Raw genomic sequence first — 14,032 nt, 5'->3', positions numbered from 1 at the left:
GCGGGCAGTGTGAACCCGGGCCCCCTAACCTGAGGGAGGAGGGAGAGATGGAGCCATCACAAATTTGGATTAGCAGCAAGGAATGGAAGTGCTATCATAATGGGAGATTTTAATTAACCAGGAATAGACTGTGCGGAGGGAACCACACATTCGTCTAAGGCTTGCCAGTTCCTAAATATCTTGCATGACAATTTCATGGTTCAAATGTTAGACGCACCAACTAGAAATAAAGCGTTTAATCTGGCAGAGGTATGCACTCAAAACAATTGATATGCTCACCTCTACTCCCAGCGCTCAAAGGGTGCAGTCAACTTACTCCCACCTGGGGATGGTTCTTAATACTTAGCTGCCATTATAAAATAAAACTCATCATGCATAAAAAACAAAAGAGTTGGTTAACCTGAGGATTCAAATATAACCACCAACAGCGCTGATACCACATCTCCATATACAACAAACAATTTGTCTATGTTAAGCATGTAGTACTTTTTTAAAAAACCAGCAAGTCTTTTATCAAAATTGGTGTCCAAACACCAAGTATTAAAGAACCAGCAAGACTTTTGTCAGGAATTAATGTCCATACACCAAGAGATCACACTCTATTCCTCATCAATGAGTGCAGTCCTTCATATTCATACAATCTTCTCAGATATCTGGGTGTGTATGGGTATGGTCCTACACCTTCACCATGTGCTGTTCCACCTCCGTGAATATGTATATAGATGGCTGCTTACCAGATTCCAATCACTTTAGAGCCTGTCTCCACTATGTGGAACTCCTCTGTCTGGTTCTGTGTGTCCCGCTGATTGCTCTCACATTGGTAGTAGACATGCAAAAGATTCAAGGGGTCTCATATAGTGTGATACCTTTTATTTAGGATTGAAAAAATTCCTTTCCCCCCCTTTACATAATATGCTTACATTTAAAACAACTTAAAACCAGACATATGTGCTCTCTGAAGACGTGAAAACCACGAAACGCGTCAGAGCGGTGATCACACGAGCAAGAGGGTGAGTGTTAGCCGACAAGGACCCGGGTCCACACACGGAGACTGTGTTGGATGAGATCTGCAGCCTACCGGTGAGACGATCATGCGGCAGCACTTACACCACATATGTTATACGCTGGTTTTAAGTTGTTTTAAATGTAAGCATATTATGTAAAGGGGGGGGGGGAAAGGAATTTTTTCAATCCTAAATAAAAGGTATCACACTATATGAGACCCCTTGAATCTTTTGCATGTCTACTACCAATGTGAGAGCAATCAGCGGGACACACAGAACCAGACAGAGGAGTTCCACATAGTGGAGACAGGCTCTAAAGTGATTGGAATCTGGTAAGCAGCCATCTATATACATATTCACGGAGGTGGAACAGCACATGGTGAAGGTGTAGGACCATACCCATACACACCCAGATATCTGAGAAGATTGTATGAATATGAAGGACTGCACTCATTGATGAGGAATAGAGTGTGATCTCTTGGTGTATGGACATTAATTCCTGACAAAAGTCTTGCTGGTTCTTTAATACTTGGTGTTTGGACACCAATTTTGATAAAAGACTTGCTGTTTTTTTTAAAAAGTACTACATGCTTAACATAGACAAATTGTTTGTTGTATATGGAGATGTGGTATCAGCGCTGTTAGTGGTTATATTTGAATCCTCAGGTTAACCAATTCTTTTGTTTTTTATGCAGAAATAAAGCGTTACTGGATCTACTGATTACCAACAATACAGACCTCATTCACGGATGTGGAAATGCAGGGCAATTTAAGAAACAGCGATCACAGGTCAATTGGCTTCAGTATAAATCACACAAATAGGAAACATAAGGGGAATACAGAGACACTGAATTTCAGTAGAGCCAACTTCCCTAAACTATGAACCTTGCTAGAAAGCATAAATTGGAATAAATCTTAGGAACCAAGAAAACGAATGTGAGATGGGTTTGCTTTAAGAGCATAATAAATAAAGGGCATTAGCCAATGCATCCCATTGGGTAATAAATTTAAAAGAGTGAACAAGTGTCTTGGATGGCTCAACTCCAATGCAAAAATGCATATAAAAGCAAAAGAGAAGGCCTTCAAAAAATACAAGGTTGAGGGATCATCAGCATTTAGACTTCATAAGGAATGCAAGAAATATAAGGGTGCAATTAGGGTGGCTAAGATAGAACACAAAAGACACATAGCGGAGGAAAGCAAAAAAAATTCCCAAGAAATGCTTTAAGTATGTAAACAATAAAAAAGGGGAGGATAGACCATATTGGCCCCATAAAGAATGAGGAAGGTCATCTGGTTACAAAAGATGGGGAGATTAAAATTAGACTTGGGAAACTTAACATTAATAAATCACCAGGACCAGATGGCTTGCACCCGAGGGTACTTAGGGAACTCAGTTGAGTAATTGCCAGACCATTGTTCCTAATTTTTACTTACAATCTACTGACTGGAATGGTACCAGCTGATTGGAGAAAAGCCAATGTAGCGCCAGTATTTAAAAAGGGCCCAAAATACATCACTGGGAATTACAAACTAGTTAGCCCAACATCAATAGTATGCAAGCTCTTGGAGGGGATAAGGGACTATATATATATCTTGCCAAACCATTCTATTAACCTTCTATAAGGAGGCGAGTTGCCATCTAGATAAGGGAAGGCCCGTAGACGTGGTGTATCTGGATTTTGCAAAAGCATTTGACACAGTTCCCCATAAACGTTTACTGTACAAAAAAAGGTCAGTTTTCATCAACCATAGGGTGAGTACATGGATTGAAAGCGGTCTACAAGGGCGCGTTCAGAGGGTGGTGATAAATGGGGAGTACGCAGAATAGTCAGGGGTGGGTAGTGGGGTCCCCCAGGGTTATGTGTTGGGACCAATTCTATTTAATTTGTTCATAAACAGCCTGAAGGTTGGAGTAAACAGTTCAATCTCTGTATTTACGGATGATACTAAGCTAAGCAGGGCAATAACTTCTCTGCAGGATGTGGAAACCTTGCAAAAAGATCTGAACAAATTAATGGGATGGGCAACTACAGGGCAAATGAGGTTTAATGTAGAAAAATGTAAAATAATGCATTTGGGTGGCAAAAATAGGAATGCAATCTATACACTGGGGGAGAACCACTGGGGGTATCCAGGATGGAAAAGGACCTGGGGGTCCTAGTAGATGATAGGCTCAGCAATAGCAGCAGCTTGGCATTGCAAGCCAACAAAGCAAACCGAATATTGGCATGCATTAAAAAAGGGATGAACTTCAGAGATAAAACAATAATTATCCCGCTCTACAAGACTCTGGTCCGGCCGCACCTAGAGTATGCTGTCCAGTTCTGGGCACCAGTCCTTAGGAAGGGTGTACTGGAAATGGAGCAAATAGAAAAACGGGCAACAAAGCTACTAAAAGGTCTGGAGGATGTTGGTGAGGAAAAGTTGAGAGTACTGAACTTACTCTTTCTGGAGAAGAGATGCTTGAGAGGGGATAGGCTTTTCATTTACAAATGCCATACTGGTGATCCCAAAATAGGGATAAAACTTTTTTGTGGAAGGCCACTCATTAAAATTAGAAGAAACGAGGTTTAACCTTAAACTACTTTGTTTTTTTTTTTTTGTTTTTTTTACTGTAAAGCCGCGTACACACGGGCGGATTGTATGGCCTACTTAGTCCGTCATACAATCCGACGGACAGTCCGTCCTACTTTCAAATGAACGGACTTGACCACACACGGATGCACAAACAGTAGAAAGCTTGCGCGATGACGTGTACAGCACGTACGACGGGACTAGAAATAGGAAGTCCAATACACAGCAATGCAACCTTTCGCCGTGTAAATCCTTTCTGAGCATGCGCCATTCTTAGTCCGTCGAACTGGCCTACTGATGAGCGGATTGTCCGCTGAAACCAAAGTATGACGGACAGTATTTCAAAAAATCCGAAATACTTAGTACGCCAGACTGCACGCTGAAAAAGTACGCTGAAGCCCACACACGAGCGGACTGTCCGCTGAAATGTGTTTCGACGGACTAAGTAGGCCATACAGTCCGCCCGTGTGTACGCGGCTTAAGAGTATCAGCAGGGAGCATCGATAGTTTTTTTTAAACTATTGGAAAGGCACCTGAACAACCACAACATACAGAGATATAAAATGTAATACTGACATCTAATCACACACATAGGTTGGACTTGTGTCTTTTTTCAACCTCACCTACTATGTAACCTGAATGTCCATGGATGTAGAATGGAACATTCAACTGGCTCATATAGGTGTGATTGTCAAGTGTCCCCAAACTTTGGGTCATACTGTACTACTTACTACACACAACCTTCCCAGAATGGCAATATCACCAATATAGAACAGACATGTAGAGTGTAAGTAGTTAAGCATTCACTAAAAGCAAAACTTTGTTTTAGTGGAGAGTGGAGGGAGATTAGAACTCATCAGGTTTCAACGTTATCGGTGCCTCCGTTTAGGAAGATTCACCCTATTCATCCTGTTGAAGGTCATCATTGCGTGCCGGTTAACAGCAGTGTGATGTGGGAACCAGCACAATCCCAGTGCCGGTGTTTGCATCGCATAGAACTTGCAGGCAGTTCAAGTTGCCCTATATGAACCGCTGCAGGTGGCAATAGAAAGTGAATGACACCCAAAGATCAGTTTGCATATCGCAGTGAGAACTGTGAATTCGGACAGGGATCAGATGGGTGTTATACTCTGCACTCAACAAGAAAACGCCTATAATTTCTTAACTGAACCAGCCAAAAATCACAGCTTGAATCTTACAGATTAGAAAGGACAATGGAATTTGGCATTGAATGCAATGCTTTTGAAATTAATGGAAAGGAATTTGTGTTATAAAAAGAAATATTATGGACTGTAATCTTAAAAAAAAAAAAAAAAAAAAAAAACACTAAGCAGTAGAGATTGAGGGTCTGGGGTGTCGGAGAAGCAGAAAAGCTTTCCCGAAGCCCTCCTGCTGGTCATGCTGGAGTTATTCTGTAAAATGCAATTTTTGAAAGTTTTAGCACACGTTTCAGCTGTCTATTTTCCACCAAGAAATTAAAGGTATTTTTAGCATGGTAGCCAGTCCATTAATCTCTGTAGAAGCTGTTCCTGCTGTTTAATGGAAGTGGCGATGCAGGCGGCCATCCTCTGTTTACAGAGGCAGAGAAGGAGAGACATTTCAATGTAGCACTAGCGTGTTTAAAGGCCTTAAAAGGGGTTGTAAACCCTTTGTTACTTATATATTAAAAAAAAAAACACCATCATACTTAACCCATTGTGCAGTTCGTTTTGCACAGTGGCCCAAATCTTCTTCTGGGGCCCCCTCAAAGGTGCTTGCGGCTCCTCCCCACATCGGTAAACCCCCTAGGAGTAGCACTCTCCCTGGGGGTTACTGTGCGGGCACACTCCCGAGTCCAGCATTGGTGTGAATTAGAGCCATTGAAATACATGAAAAATACTGTAAAGGCATTTTAAGTCCAGAAAAAAGTGCACGGAACTGCATCTGGGGTGAACTGGCCTTTAATGTATACATCAAAGAAAGTCCTTGGAATGCAATTTAAGCTTACAGATGTACAATTACAGCAAAATATTAAATTCACCTTTGCCATAAAATCCTCTAACGGGTCAACAAAGATCTTACTCTGCTGCTGAATAAACTGCTCGCAAGCTGCCTTGAGTTGTCGGTCAACATCTTTCTTTGAGTCAAGGTAATGTTCCTTTATTTCTGGTGTTCCCTATAAAGGAAAGAATTCATTTGCTATTATTTTGCGAACAAACCCAGAAAATAACTTGAAATAACTGCAACAAGCAATGCAAATCCCAATTACCTGGAGTAGGAACTCAAGGATGGCATTGGTGCTGTTGAGCCTGAAGAATCCTGGAACTGTTCTCGGGTGCAGAATTTTAAAGGCAGCATCTAGAGAGCACAGTATAGATGCACAGCTGTAAACCACACAATTTCCTCACTTATGTAAAAAATATCAGACAACCTGCACACACTGCAGCCGACATAATAGCACCAATAGTTAAAAGTTTGAAGTGTGATCACACAAAAAAAAAAAAAAAAGATGAAGAGGAAGAAGACAAAAAACACAAATCAAGAAAAGGAAAAAAAATAATAGTAATATAATATAAATATATACACACACACACTGATGGCAGCTTTCCAATACTTGCACGCGTGTCCATGTTCAATCACCTGACTATAAATGCAGTCAGGCCCTTACTGACAATACAGCCCTTTAGGAATTCCATATACAACCCATTATACTTGGATACCCTGAACACCATGTTCCCAAGTACATTGCTTTTCAGAGGGCAGTAGAGCAGCAGGTGCCAGGCATTCGGGAGGCCATACGTTCACCTCCTGAGTGGCATTTTGTTTCTGTTTAACAGATGAATGAGGATTTCATATTTAAATGCCATGCTGCAATGGCAAGCCAAGCGCTTGGCTCACAGTTGTGGCACAGCCCCATTTACTTGAACGGGTAGCACTTGGTGGTGGTACTGCCTGCTGAATGCAACAGGAAGGTTTAAAACTTGGCAGCAGATATACAACCCTGAGGCCCCATTCACACATCAGCGTTTTGTAGCTTCCTTGAAAATATTCTCTACGAAGAGGATTCAAATCTCCACTACAAGTCGCCTGAAGCCAAATGCCTGAAGCTCCAAAAAGTTGTAGCTCGAATCAGGCAGATTGGTGCTGCTCTTTTATTATTATTTTTTTTTAAGCATTTTTGTTCCATAGTAGAAATGCATGAAAACTGTTTATTTAAGCACTTTTGAGTGTTTTAGCACATTTTGTTGCGTTTTTCTGCACAAATGCAAGAAGTGAATGAAAAAAAAAAAAAAAATTAATAAAAATACATTTTAAAAATCAAATATAAAATTATAAAATTACATAGCAATTATCCTAACCCCAACCCCTCTTATTAACCCCTAATCACTGACATTATTATCATCCCATAACCTAACAAAATAAATGAACCCTTAATGCCTTAGAAAAATAAAAAAAAGTAGAAAAATAATAAATAAAAGTGGATGAACATGTTGAAAAACATAGCAACAAATGATAAAATTATTTGAAGAAGCCAAAGCTCAAAAACGCTTTAAAAAAAGCTGTAAAAAAAATGCCCATGCAGAAAAAATAAAATAAAAAAGCCTGAAAAAAAAAAAAAAAAACACTCAAATTATAATGCTCAGATGTGAATGCAGCATGAGTGGCTGCATGCTATCTTGGCGGTTGTGGGGCACGACCACCTATTTTTACCATACCCTGCATGCCCGTGTGAATGAGAACCATTACCAGGTTGATAGTGATTTTTTAACTCTGAAACTATCAACCTGGTATTCATGGCCAAGAGTGCCCTGAACAGCATAGCTGAAAGGGTAGATACTCAAATCTAGACCTCACCTTTCAACTATAGGGACTGACCCATTCTCACTGAAAGTGGAAAATACCATTCACTATTCTATGCAAAGAAAATCCAGTCTGGGTGGCTGCACTCCTCATCAGCTTTATTTTTGAGTAATGGGTAAAAACGCAACACAGCAGGGGACAGCAGAGTGTTAACACATTTGGGGCTGTGCAAGCACTTTGTCGCAACCCATTGACACACTGCCACAGCCTGTAGAACCCTTTCACACTGAGGTAGTTTTCAGGTGTTTTAGCGCTAGAAATAGTTGCTAAATAGCACCTGAAAACCGCCTCATTAATTTTAGAGTGTCTTCTCAAACTGGGGTGGTGCGCTTGCGGGACGTTAGGAAAAGCCCTGCAAGCAGCATCCTTGTGGAGGTTTGGCTTGCTGTATTGAAATGAATGGGCAGCGCTTCCATGTGCCTGAAAAGCAATTCGGAAGCGCTGCAACATAGGCGTTTTTAAACCCTTCTTTGAGCTTAACCTGTTGCCAACCACCGGCTGCCAAATGATGGCCAGGTAGTGCATCTCTTGTGGCGGGAGGGCTTGATATGATGTCCTCCCGTTTAAACAGGGAATGGGCGCAATCGTGCGCGCACATCCCTGTTCCTTCGGTGGCGGCATGTCACGGAGACGGGGGTGAACAGCCATTGGGTATGGCCGTTTACAACATGATCGGCATGATGAAGTCACGGCCGATCACAGATGGTTACACCCCCGCGCTGCACGTGCATGTCGGTGGCGGCATGTTCCCGGGAACACTGCTCGTCACCGACGCTGGTAAACAGCCATTGGCACGAAAGTTCATGCTAATTTTTCGCCTTATTAGCGTGCCTGCTGTGATACGTAATATTAGTGCCACAATCAAAAGTGCCTGATACAAAATGCTGGATTTTGTTTAGAAAAATTATGGCACAATCGTATGCAGCATTTTAGTTTTTTGATCAACAGAACGTTTGGTTTTTGACTCATCCATGGCCTGCCTTATACTGAGGGCTGTGGGAGTGTGTCAATAGGTTACAACTAAGCTTGTGCAGTGTGAAACACATTAACACTCTGCTGCCCGTGGGATTTTTTTTTACCCGTTATTCAGCTAAAAAAAGCCGATGAGGCGTGCAAGCCACTGTTTTTTTTCTTTGCTTTGATGTGTGGCAGACGACCCGAGGTGGCATCCTTACGGCGCAGTAGAGCAGTGTATGCGAGTGATCACCTGGAGTGTTTTACCATTCACTATTCTCCCAAAATCCAGAACATGCTGTGGAGCTGAAGTCCAAGCCACATTTTAAAATGGGTACTTACCTTTTTCTGCTCACTTTTCAGTGACATATTGGTTGACACAAAAATGTGCTCAAAAGGCAAAATATAGGAGACATTTCTTTTGTCAATCAAGTAAAAACACCAAAAAGGACATATTTGCCCAGAGACCTCAACACCAGAAGAAATCCATCACTAGTAAGGTTTTGCTGATGTTCAAATGCAATCAGTTTCAGCTCTGGTTAAAGCGGAAGTGTCAGGAAAGTCATTAAAAAGCTACAAGGCCTATTTAGAAAACAGTGAATATGACATTCACTGCAGGTGAATCAGTCTCAAATGTAAAACACATGCCAAATGACCAGGAAGACACATCTGCAGTGATTTGGAGTCAGATTTACTGCTTTATAAATACATCCTTCATTAAAGAAAGTTTTTAAGACATGCACCATGCAGTTATGGAGTTCCTCTTTATAGAACAAAACTAACCCTACACAGAAAAAGTGCCCAGGCAGATTCTATGGCAAGTGATAGCAAACAGTTGCCAAGGACCAGGTTTTTTTTTTTTTAAGACAGACACGGTCAGTCATGTGACCCAATGTAAAATGTATGTCAACAATAAAGGATCATCAGGGTAGATTATGAAAAGAAAGCCATTTCCAAGCAAAACATGATTATTCAGTTATTAATAAGAAGTGTGCAGATTGCAAATGAACAATCTTTGAATTCCATTAGATCAGATAGTTAAAAGGCATCATACACAGCTAAACTTAAAAGGAGATGAATTGAACATGCAGTCACATACAAAAATCTAACTTTTTACTGAATAAAGGTAGAAGGTGTAATAAGAGGTGAAAAAAAGCAGACCCGGTAATTAGTATTATGAAAAAAGTCAAAAGGCAAAAGGGGATCCGCTAGTCTTTTTAATGTTTTGTGAAAAAAAAAAAAAAAAAAAAAAAAAAAAAAAAAAAAAAACTTATCACAGTGTTTGAACACATTCTATGCAGTATTTATTTATTTTTTTTATAAAATGCTCACACTGTATAGGACAGATCTTAGAGCAGTTAATTATAGCAAGTGTAATTTTTACTCAAATTTATTTAGCAATGCCAACTATGCCTTTTAATAGGGGACATGAGTTTTTTTTTTTTTGTTTTAAAGATCACTTTCACACAGTAGCGATTTGTAGCTCGAAGCATCAAAATAATCAATATCCAAAATCCCATGCATTTCAATAGCGACTGTTCACATATGAACATTCAGTTGCCTGCAGCTCAATGCCTGAGGCCGCGTACACACGCGGGGACTGTTCGCTCAACTTTATCCGTCAAACAGTTTCAGCGGACAGTCCGCTCAAAATTAGCATGGACGGACTTGGCCACACACGACGAACGAACAGTCCGCTGAAACCGTGCGCGATGACGTGAACGGCACGTACGACGGGACTAGAAAACGACGTCCTATACACTGCAATGCAAACTTCGGCGTGTAAATCCTTTCTGAGCATGCGCAGAACTTAGTTTGACGAACAAGCCTACACACGAGGGGACTCTGTTCGCTGAAACAAAAGTTTCAGCGGACAGTTTTTCGGAATTTCCGAAAAACTTTGTTCAGCAGACTGTCCGCTGAAACTGTCCGCTGAAAGCCCACACACGAGCGGACTGTCCGCCGAAACACTGTTCAGCGGACAAAGTTGAGCGAACAGTATCCGCGTGTGTACGCGGCCTCACACTCCAAAAGCTACATAAACTACCCCTTTAAGTCTTTTTTTAAAATAGTGACAGCAAGCAGGGGGAGAGGTTCTCCCGCTTGCTGTCACTACAAGTAGCGGAGCGGGTGGTGGCTGCAGCAGTGGGAACACGCTACATGTTCCACCCTAAAAACGGGTGGAACATGTACCCAAAAGGTGAACTTATCCTATAATACACATGTAAAAAAACACTTGAAATATGCTTATAAAACGCTCACGTACGTATGCAAAAATGCTGAAATAAAATGCCTAAAAAACACTCTGCTCAGGTGTGAATGCAGTCTAAAGGAAACCTATGATGCAGTGAAAGAACCTCAAGAAAAAAAATAAAAAATAAAATACAGAGAACTGCTATGGCTGACATCCTTAAAATGCTGGTTATGTGTCATATTAAAGCGGCGTTCCACCTGGGGCAAAAAACTAATTCAACTGTAGCTGCTGACTTTTAATATATAGACACTTATCTGTCCAGGGAGCCTGTGATGTCAGAATCCCAGCTGATTTTTGGATCGGCTGTCGGGTGCTACCGTTGCCAATCATAAGGAAAAACGGCTACTGCGCATGTGTGAAGCATGCTGCCCTTTCCAATTGGCCTGGTGGCAGGGAAGGAGGGGGGGCCGAACATCCGAGGGATGGCGCCGCCTTACGGAATTGGGGAAGGGACGCCCCCCTGAAAGGTGCCAAATGTGGCACCAGAGGGGGGGAGGAAGCAGATCAGAAGTTCCACTTTTGGTTGGAACTTTGCTTTAACTTAAAACAATCCTCAAATGACATCATGGATTCCAATTTCCCATTTTTTCCTGGTGGTGGGCAGATCCTACATACTAAAGAGGTTATTGGGCGCCGCTCTCTGCAGCATTTTCCGGAGTTCAGAATTGGGGGCAGAGAGGACTTCCTGGGCTTACAGCTTTATTTATTTATTTTTTTGGAATAGGTAGAACTGGGCCTTGAACATGTGCTAAACCTTCCATGTGACATTATTGTGTGTGTTTGTAGGTTACAACAGTTAATCATTTTCAAAAGTATATTTGTAATTCACTTTACTGTTTTTCTTCTGGTCTACTGGTCTTTTCCCATTAAGAAGCAAGTTTCAGTAGATTAATAGCAGAGCCAAGAACAGAAGCAGTCATGGTACACAGGCACATCATGCAAAGCATTGCAGGTGAACATGAATTAAACTAATGAAGGCCCGTGATGAGTGATCAGAGTAGGCCCATTATCAGTCCTACTCTTTCAGACACCACATGGGAAATACCTCTCGTTTTCTTGAGGTCCAGGGAAATTTCCTTTATGGTGAATTCAGTGTGAAAAGGTGCAATCTGTTCACGCATGATGAGAAGATGTTTAATCAGGAACAGCTGCCCATCAACCTGTGTCTAAATCCAAAAGAAAAAAACAAAATTATTTCAAAAAAGGTTTAAAATAAACAATCTTTCAAAAACAGGATAATACGTTTAAATCAATCTCGATGTATAACCATTTGATAATTTTACTTTTTGCAAGGTTTTCATTTAGAGCAGCTATTCCCAACCAGGGTTCTTCCAGAGATGGCTAGGGGTTCCTTGAGCTGTGGCCGATTTACCTCCTGTTTGATGGTGCCTACATAGTTCTGAGCCAATGTCACTTAGATGAGCCAGTGGTATGATACTAATGATCTTTATCGCTCTCTGTAAGGGGGCTATTCTTACACTGACCACCAAAGTAAGAGGCATTGTTTCCACTGACCCCCAATGAATGGGTTTTTCTCAGGGGTTCCCCCAGTACCTGAAAATAATTTTTAAGGGTTCCCCTGGGCTAAAAAGGTTGAGAAAGGCTAATTTAGAGAATGACTAGCCATATTGTTGTCTATTTTTTTTAGAACCCTTCTCAGGAAATCAATCACTGTCGGTTTCCCAGCTGGGGTGATTTAAAAAAAATAAACTTCACCATAACCCAAACACCACAATGAGTTCCTGCAAAAAATACACTGAAGACATGCAGTCTTGAGAAAACATAAAAAAAAAAAACTTTACAAGGCAAATGTTATCCACTTGCTGTTACAGTAATTGTGAAGGTAACAAATCTACTTTTTACAATCAAAGCCCAGCTTGGGAAAACTAAAGTCCTCCTATGCAGTGGGGCTGCACCCATACTGGCATGGGTTAACTGCCCGTTTCAGTTTATAGACAGGAAAACAGACATTTTGACTTACCTGTAAATTCATCAGCACAGTACTGGACTTGACTGGTATTCATAGACCATGGGTTATACATGATGCTACCTTCAAGTGTTTGGACAAAACGTTTCTCACCCCTAGAGCTAACGAGCAGGGCCCTCTGATTCCTCTTGTACCAAATTGTAATGTAACTAATGTCTGCCCTCATGTTGCAAAGCACTGCACAAACTGTTGGTGCTATATAAAACCTGTATTATAATAAGAAAAATAATAGAGCATACCAACATAATCTGAGCTACTCTGAGGATCCAGTTTTAGCAAATAATAAGGAGTGCTCAAGATAGAGGGGGGAGGGACCTGTGTCCTTTATTCTTTCAAAACCACCCTGTCCTTATGCAAAACAAAAATGGCTATTTAGAAGGAAGAGCTGCCAACTCAGAAACAAACCTAACAGACATAAAGGCAATCAAGATGCCAACTTAAGTGGTTGTAAAATCAGTTATTCCAATTCCTGCCAGCCCCTCTGTAACAAGATGCACTGCACACATTCCTTTTTTTTTTTTATTCTGCAGCTAAATAATTTTCAAATTGACGATGTGTGGTCATGTTACCACTCCCTCTCCTCCTTTCCCGATCTAAGGACTACAGTGAGAGGGGTGGAGTTTCCCCTCCGTCAGCCAGGTGGTCATGTGACCGCACATCGGCAATGTAAAAATAGGTATTTAGCTGCAAAATGTAAAAAAACAAAAACAAAAAACAAAAAAAAAAACACACCACATACACACACTGTGCAGTACATTCTTGTTATTACAAAGGGGCTGGCAGGAATCGAAATCACTAAAAAAGTGTAAATAAACGAATGCGCAAACCAGTGTAGTGTGTATTCAATGAGTAGCTGCCAACATGAAATAAGTGTTCCCACACAGTGATAATATATAAAGCAAAATGATGTGGAGCCACTTCCTCAATCCAAAAAATGTGGACAATTTCAAGGGGTACAATTACTTTTTCAAGGCACTGTAAAACTATTTGGAATGCCGACACGTTCAGATCTCTCTCTCTCTGTGAAATTCAAACATTCACTGCACATGCATGCTCTTGGTGCATGCTTTATAAATATGCCCCGTTCCCCACTATAAATCTAAATATCCACATACGTTTATATAAACGTACGAAGTTGACTGTGTGTGTTCAAATAGAACACAAACTGATACGCGGATTGGATACAGTTTTGTATTGCTAAAATAAAACGCATCTCATGAATGTGTCTAAATATACAGGATATGGAATTTTAAAAGGGTAAATTGAGGTTTCCAGCAAAAGTGCTATATGCTCTTGTATTGTGAACCAGTGATCTTCATCAGAATGATATGGATAATGTGTGACATTCAGGCCTGCAAAGGACAAGGTGAAATAGGATAATGGCACATTTTTATATGATTCGACTCGACTGGCCGG

General features: G+C 41.0%; 1 protein-coding gene across 1 annotated transcript in view; it reads right to left on the bottom strand.

The window, feature by feature from the left end:
• The window catches only part of COG3 (component of oligomeric golgi complex 3), a 118,247-nt gene that overhangs the window by 24,871 nt on the left and 79,344 nt on the right, over window positions 1-14,032 (bottom strand). The window contains exons 17-19 of the mRNA XM_077483223.1: window positions 11,675-11,795; window positions 5,830-5,918; window positions 5,602-5,736 (exon numbers count right to left, since the gene is read on the bottom strand). Coding sequence (XP_077339349.1) covers window positions 5,602-5,736; window positions 5,830-5,918; window positions 11,675-11,795 — 345 coding nt within the window. The remainder of the gene's footprint in view (window positions 1-5,601; window positions 5,737-5,829; window positions 5,919-11,674; window positions 11,796-14,032) is intronic.

The sequence above is a fragment of the Lithobates pipiens genome, unplaced genomic scaffold, assembly GCF_037356315.1.
Source record: "Lithobates pipiens isolate NorthernLeopardFrog02 unplaced genomic scaffold, aLitPip1_a1.2 Scaffold_16, whole genome shotgun sequence".
Classification (NCBI taxonomy): Eukaryota; Metazoa; Chordata; class Amphibia; order Anura; family Ranidae; genus Lithobates; species Lithobates pipiens.
The sequence above is the reverse complement of the archived record's forward strand: the minus strand, read 5'-3'. Positions and strand labels throughout refer to the sequence as shown.